Source organism: Porites lutea, chromosome 11 (assembly GCF_958299795.1).
Source record: "Porites lutea chromosome 11, jaPorLute2.1, whole genome shotgun sequence".
Lineage (NCBI taxonomy): Eukaryota > Metazoa > Cnidaria > Anthozoa > Scleractinia > Poritidae > Porites > Porites lutea.
Window position 1 is genome coordinate 9,188,858 of NC_133211.1, and position 7,353 is coordinate 9,196,210.

General features: G+C 38.7%; 1 protein-coding gene across 1 annotated transcript in view; it reads left to right on the forward strand.

Moving 5' to 3' along the window:
- Positions 1-607: 607 nt before the first annotated feature.
- LOC140953162 (uncharacterized) overlaps positions 608-7,353 on the forward strand; it is a 30,323-nt gene continuing 23,577 nt past the window's right edge. The window contains exons 1-4 of the mRNA XM_073402661.1: positions 608-867; positions 1,022-1,465; positions 4,896-5,192; positions 6,150-6,278. Coding sequence (XP_073258762.1) covers positions 760-867; positions 1,022-1,465; positions 4,896-5,192; positions 6,150-6,278 — 978 coding nt within the window. The 5' untranslated portion in view covers positions 608-759. The remainder of the gene's footprint in view (positions 868-1,021; positions 1,466-4,895; positions 5,193-6,149; positions 6,279-7,353) is intronic.

The window sequence follows — 7,353 nt, forward strand, 5'->3', positions numbered from 1 at the left end:
TCTCAGGTTAGGGCGCATGGGATCGTCTCGCTTCCGCCATTTGATATTCATAGACACTTTTTTTTAGAAAAGAGCCCCTTTCTGAAACTGAATGTGGTCTGATTTACTCCCGATTTTACGTTACATATCTAAAGTGACATTAGACCTCCGTCAATTATCTTCGTTATCTCAAAAATTTTTTGAGAGGTCGCCTTTTCTGTCCTCCTGTTTCCCCCTGTCGCCGTGCATAACCTTTCCGGTGTGACCAAGGATCCAAAGTAAGACTCCGCCGTATTACATGTCCCATTTTTGAAGGCAATGAAGAAAGCCGATGCACTTCATGAGAATTGGCTCTAATGTCTCTATCATATGTGAACAAAAGCAACTTGGCAAGACTGCGAAAGTGCTCGCGGGCTCAAAATTTTACCTACAAACTTGCTCAACGTAACAAAGGCGTTCTTCTTTTTGCGTTTCGTCTTGAATGTTGGCTATCAAAGGCGGAGGAAAAAAATTATTTGTAAAATAAGAGTCTAAAATTGTACGTTACGGTGCGCAACAGAGGTGCAAAACATCATTTTACGGGGGTGGTAGCCAGAAATCTTGAACTACCACGTGATTCCGTTTGACCAATCAAATTTCTAGAAAAGAGGCGGTCGAACTAAGTCGTGTGTCGCATGTGGTGTGGAAAACCGTACTACAGTTTTATTACTTTTTCACGAAGTTTTTAGTATATTTTGTATATTTTTCAGCCATTTATAAAGCAGGAGAGGATCTTCAACAATGGTAGACCAGCCTGGTGCTGGTGGCTCTCGTTCGTACAAAATCCGCGGGTACATACGAGAGCGACAATCTGCGAAACCGTACGCTCGTCCACCTGGGAGAAGGAAGGTACGTGATCCGAACTTTGGTTAACACCGTTTCAAATTTTTTCTTGAAATAGGAAGAAAAAGTGTTAGTTTGTTCTCGAAAAAGTATTTTATTGTTTTTACTTCGTGTAAGCAGACTAGACGTCACATTAACTCGTTCATTTTGTCTTCTGCAGGGTGTTATTGAAACAGTGAAGGATTTCTTCTCTCCGGCATGGTTAGTTGATTTATTTAAAGGAAATCAGAGATCACAGCCCGTCGAAATCGACTTTGATCAACAAGATGAGCATAATGAGGTTTCACAAACCATCGATGAAAACTATACTTCAAACTCTAACCTACGATCCTCAAGAAAACCGGCAGAGGTTTCTACCGCAACTACAGTCGGTAACGGCCAGTTGGGATCGTTAGGACCGGGATATTTCTCCTCTATCCTTCGAGAACGGGGACTCTCTAGCGAAACTCCTTCGACTTCAAGACCTTCGCGTACATTTGGTTTATCTAGTGGAAATGATCGTTATGGAGAAGCTTCTACCAGTTCGGTTAGATCGGAAGAATCTGAGAGCGAAGTTCCCAGCTCGAGACGAGCAAGCGAGAGCGTGCAACCAGAAACCGTCGAGGTAGGTTTTTACACCGAACATAGATTTCGTGACTTGCTACTTAGTTGAAAATAATGTTCCTAATCATATTTTTAAACATATTCTTGTAGAAGATGGTGAAAAGTCTTGAAGGTTTTTCATTTACAGGTTAACTGCCTCCAGCTACAGTGCATTTGTGTAAAATTAAAAGGCCAAGGCTAATGATATTGGGGAATAGTAATTTCATCAAATTTACTATCTAGTTAACTGGAAAGTTCTTTTGCTTGTAATGTATTATTATGTAACTTCGGGTATACTATCCTTTTGGTGCTTGCCTGCCTTCTTTACTCCCTCCTTTTTTTCCTTAGCAGTGAGGTTTTTCCCTCATATATTGTCGTGGGTTCACTTTAACCTTCTTGAATATTGTCCAATTTCCTGTACGTATGTAGCTTTCTAATGCCTCTGTCTATACCTTGGTCTGTAAGAATTCATGAATGGATAGATGTGTGATGGTATGCATGTAATGTCCCTGGAAATGATGTGTCCTGAAAAATTGGCATTCAGCTTAAGATGAAATTTAGCAAATTGCTTGCCCTCTTGCCAAGCTGTTGCTTTAGTTTACTAACCCATACTATAGCTGTCAATAGCTGTCATAAGCAGCCAGCTACTGCGGTAAAATCAGCTGGGCTCTCTAAGTTTGAACATGAGTCGAATATAATAAGTATAAGCAGATTCTGTGATAAGTGACCTACAACTTTCCCTGAGAGACTAGCTACCACAACCATCATGGCAGTCCTGGTAAGCAGTTCGGCAGGCCTACCAAACCTAACTGACATTTTTATTTTGCAACCAAAATGTTGCTTGCCCATTGAACAACTCGGAAGCAAGTTAGCCTGATGGGCTGCTACACTAGCCCTTGGCTATTACATGATGCTTTTGTGACTATCCCCCCTCTTTTGTTGTCTTAGGAAGTGTAAAAGCTAAAGATTGCTCTTCCTCTTGTTATAATAAATCAATGTCAAAATTATGGCCCATTAGTGATAAAACAACTTATTTAAACAATCAGTCTCAAGTGGGTAATCAGCGTACAAAGAAAGTAGTGTCCGATAGCCTGGAGCTGGTGGATTTTGCTATCAGGCTAGTGAATTCTGTTTTTAACTTGCCCAATGGGCAAGTCATGTTTTGTGAGGAATTCAAATGACAGAAGAACTGTGCAATCAATTCTGCCTGTCAAAAAGCTTTTGGGGTTAGTTGAAATGACGTCTGGGCTAGTAAATGCTAGCTTCAACTTGCCCAAATAGCAAGCTGTAAAAATGATTTTCTTTGCACCCTGGTAGTCTATAGCTGCAAAATGATTTTGTATCAACAAGCAATATCAGAAGGACACTACTAATCTACATTAAATTACTGTAGCTCAAGAATATTATTGTACAGCTGCAGAAAGCACCTGACAGCTGAAGTACATGTGGCTAAGAGATCAGTTGTGTATCAGAACTGTGGAAATTAACCATAGCATGGTAATATTAGCCAAAACTCAACAACATTAACAATGATTTTGAATTTTGCTCAAAATCTTTTGGCAATCTATTTCTGCCTGGACCTTTTGGGAACCAAAATGATCGTACAATAGAGCCGTGTTAACTTGAACTGTGAAGGTAATCAAATCAAAGGGTGCGTATGGCTACTCATGGATTAATTATTGTGGAAACAAAAGCTGATAATGAACTTGCACTTAGTCTAACGGTATATTTTAAGTCTGTAAAAAAGTGAAAATATGTTTTAAGGAAAAAAAAAGCAGTAAAGAAAAAGTTTCCTATGGCAGGAGTTGGACCCTGGACCTTCGACATGAATTAATTATCTTTATCACTTTTGGCCATGAAATTCTGCTGGTGGACGGTGTTTGTAGCTAGTAGGGCCTTATTTATGTATAATTGAAAGATATATTTGAGGAAAGCAAGCATGGTTTTGATGGTAAAAGCTGTACTTAAACTAATTTCGTCGCATTTGAAGAACATATGTCCGACAAAGCAATATAAAGTGTCTCTGAAGCTAAACCGTTGCGAAGTCTCTCGCTTACGGCATTGTAGTGTTGTACAGCTTGCAATTCTCTGTATTAACCTGAGGAGAATCAATTACAATTCAGCAACAGTTCCTTTTTTATTCAACTGAAGAAACATTTCATTTCAGAATGATATTTGCCCAAAAAAGCATGAGATTGAGAGTCTTGTTGTAAGAATTAGTTAAACAAGCCATGCATGTCACAGCTTTCTAAGGGCAAGCTGTGTTGTGATTTGCTTGAAATACTATTCCTCTTGATTGGCTAGTTAGATCAAACTTCAGGTTATGAGTGAGTGACACATTTGCCTACAGATTCCCCACAATACTCATGGATAATCCACGAGTAAAAACAGTTGGAGTTACATGTAGCAAGGGTTCAAGTTATTGGAGTTGGTTGACTATTCACTTTACCTTGTTAATTATTAGTTTACTGATTTTCTGATACTTCAATCAGTTTACGGTATGCTGCAAATTAAACTTCATTAGAAACTGTGACTATGCATTCTTATTCTGATGATCCGGTATATCAGACAAATACTGTTAATTATGTGATCTGTTGATTGCACTACCTAAAATCTAATTGCTGTAGTGTTAGTTTTGTGTGTTTTTTTTTCTGATTACACAACAAGATGAGGTAATAGGATGGCATCCATGGTGAGCTGCAAGAGCCGAAATTAAGTTGTTCGGGTGGGAACTAAATAGAGACGAGAAGTGTGACGTCATGTTACCATGGTAGCAAAATTTCTGGATGACAACAATAGGGAGTTTTTGCAACAGCGACGGCAAACAGCCAAAAAAACCCAATGCATTTAGATTGGCAAAAAAACAACTTTGCACCTGCATCACCCTTTTTTGTACATTTTCTTAGCCGTTGTTGCACAACTGCAACATGAAACTTCCTAATTTCACTCGCCTGCTTTATGGAGTAGGTGAGCACAACACAAGAAGTGCCTTTTTCTAAACTCAGTTATGGTCCTTTCAGATTTTTCCCAGAAAATTTCGCCAACATTTGACAAGTTGAATGAAATTAAATAAGATTGACGAAGTTTAAAACAGTGCGAATCCACTTTTTAAGTGACTTCTTGGTTTGTTGTCATTCAGAAATTTTGCTACCATGGCAACGACTTCTCTCTATTTACTTTGATCTTGCGAGGAATTCGAGTTGTCTGAGTTTAAGTTAACCGAGTTAAAATGACTGAAAAGTATGGTCAAATCCAATAGAAATGGCACTTAATGTTTGTGGAGAGTTTGATGTATTAAGGTTCCACTGAATTCATGTAATATAAAGGAGTTTTAAAATTAATGGACTTTTAAGGGCCTTTTTGTGAATTTCAAAGAGTGGATAATCAGGTTGCATGGTGTCTCACTTGTGACAAAAAAACTAGCTTAATAAGATTTTTTTCACATTATACAGGAGCAAGAGGATGACTTATCAATAACCCATGAAGTCAGACAGGTAGCAAGCTCATCAGAGTCAATTATAACATCTACTCCTGCCTTATTTTTAAACCCTGGAAGCAAACGACGTGCAAATACTTCAATATTTGGTGAACCATTACCTACTGTGGAAGCTTCATCATCAGGGGGTGCAAACCAAGCTAGACCACAGCTGTTTCCTCCGGCTTCTGAATATCGTCCAGGCCCACAGCCTTTCTCCTTACCTAAGAACAGACCATCTTTTTCTGTTTCTGCATTTGGTTCCACCATAAAGGTAAGCACTCTGTGAGTCCTGTACTATTACGGAGCTTAAACAACTGCGACAACGAGGACAATGACAATGTCGAAAAACAAATTAGTTTTATGAGCAGACCAACACCACATGCAGGGGCATCATTCTCTTTAGTACATTTCAGGGTTTGCAAATTTTATTGATGAGTGGAGTCACTGTGACTTCTGCTTCACAAATTTTGGAGTCATTTTGGAATATTTGGAGTCAAGTATCACAATGAAAAACGCCATTTTCAGACTTTCCAGCACATGGTCCTGGCATGTATACACACATGTGAGGGATACATGAAGTACCTATGGCGGTCCGCTGACCTGGAAAGCTCAAATCCATGATGGCGGTCATCGAGTAAATTTTGATCGTAATTTACCCTCCTCCTGTTTTGTTGTGCAGTATAATTCTTTAATTTTGATGATTTAATTAAGGTTTTAATACAACGTTTACAATTAACGTAAATTGTATTTGTTGCGAAAAAGGTAAGGACAAAACTGTTTTTGTTACAGAAAATTTCTGGAGTCGAAGTGACTCCCTCCGTAACCTCTGTGGAGTCATCTGAACAATTTGGGCGTAAAATACGCCAAATTTGGCCTATTTGCGAACCCTGCATTTCTTTGATGTCCACTACATGACTACGACGTAAAACCTTCTATTGCGACATCTTATGAAGAATGTGAACACACAAAGAAGACTTTTCCTTTTCTTTCTGAACGTGTATAAAATCGTTAGGAATTCAACTCCGCGAAAAATCACCTACATTTGATAAATTGAGCAGGTCCGAATCGACGTGATAAAGTTAGAAATGATGCAAGTTTTTTATTTAGCGACATGTTCACTGCCATTGTCGTCATTGCTTAAGCTACCTACTGTCTTCTGTAGTTGTGTAAAACTGCATCTTTATTCAATGATATGCATTATTTTTACATTATTTTTATCTGAATACAGCCTAAACCACCCCAACCTGGTGAGTTTTCCTCTCCATTTTACCGTGGAAGGACATCATTTGGTGGAGCCTCATCCCTGCATTCCGTAGGATATAAGCGAATGAGAACAAATTCTCCAACGCTAGGAGAGGTGAGTGTAATTAGCACATCACAGTGGAACCTCTGTTCGCAGACTAAGCAAGACTGAGGTCAACAGTTTAGATAATCAAGTCTGGATATTATTCACATCTTTCTCTTTGTCATTCTCATCATATGTGACCTTCTCCAGGAAAACGTACACTAACGGTTTTCCGTTTAACGGGTAAAAACTAACGGTTAACAAACGGCTTGTTAACGGCTTTTGTAACGCCTTTAACGGGTTGGCTAACGGTTTGAACGGGTAGGCGAAAAAATCTAACAACCTACAAAAGCGTTCGAACGGATTTGCTTTGATTTTCCTAACGACTTTTTTGAACGTTTCTAACGGGCGCATTAACGGCTTCAAGAAACAATCATCTAACAGTCTAAGAGAACGTTTGATAAAAATCAAACGTTTCGAGTGATAACAGCTCAAAGAAAAGAGTTTCAACGACTATAAAACATTATGCGCGATGAAATCAGTTGTACCTGTCTGAGATTTCAAATCATTTGAGTCGTCAATAAAACTCAGGAGACAGACAACACATAAAATTCAGTTAAAAACCCAATCTTTAAAATTCGTTTATTACTCACCAATGTTCGTCCAAGTCATGGACCAAAAGTCGCAATGTTACTTCCGTTTCTCGGGTTATTTTTTTACTACATGTAGTACGCAAACATTCACGTGCATGAGTTCGAAGTTTTCGCTCCAGTCTCGCGCTGTGGCCGTTTTGAAAATAAGCAAGAGCTTTTCTAGAAAGTAAATTATAAAAATTGATACATTTTCCCTGTTCTTGATCATATCTTGACTAAAAAAGCGAATTTTTACGGCTGCCTGGTTCATTGCTGCATTTTAGTTCGATCGATCCTGGCGATGTTGCCGTTCAAGGGCAGCATCGTCATAGCATTCACTTGCTCAGTCCCAGTCCTTTGATGAACTGTCCTGTTACGAATAGTAAGTTTGCGTGCTTTCGCTAAGAATAATATTCGGTCATCCAAATCCTATTCTTTTATTTATTTATTTTTTTCATAAAAAGACAATAGACGCGGTTACCAGAATTATCGGCTTTTATCCTATAACTTGAAGA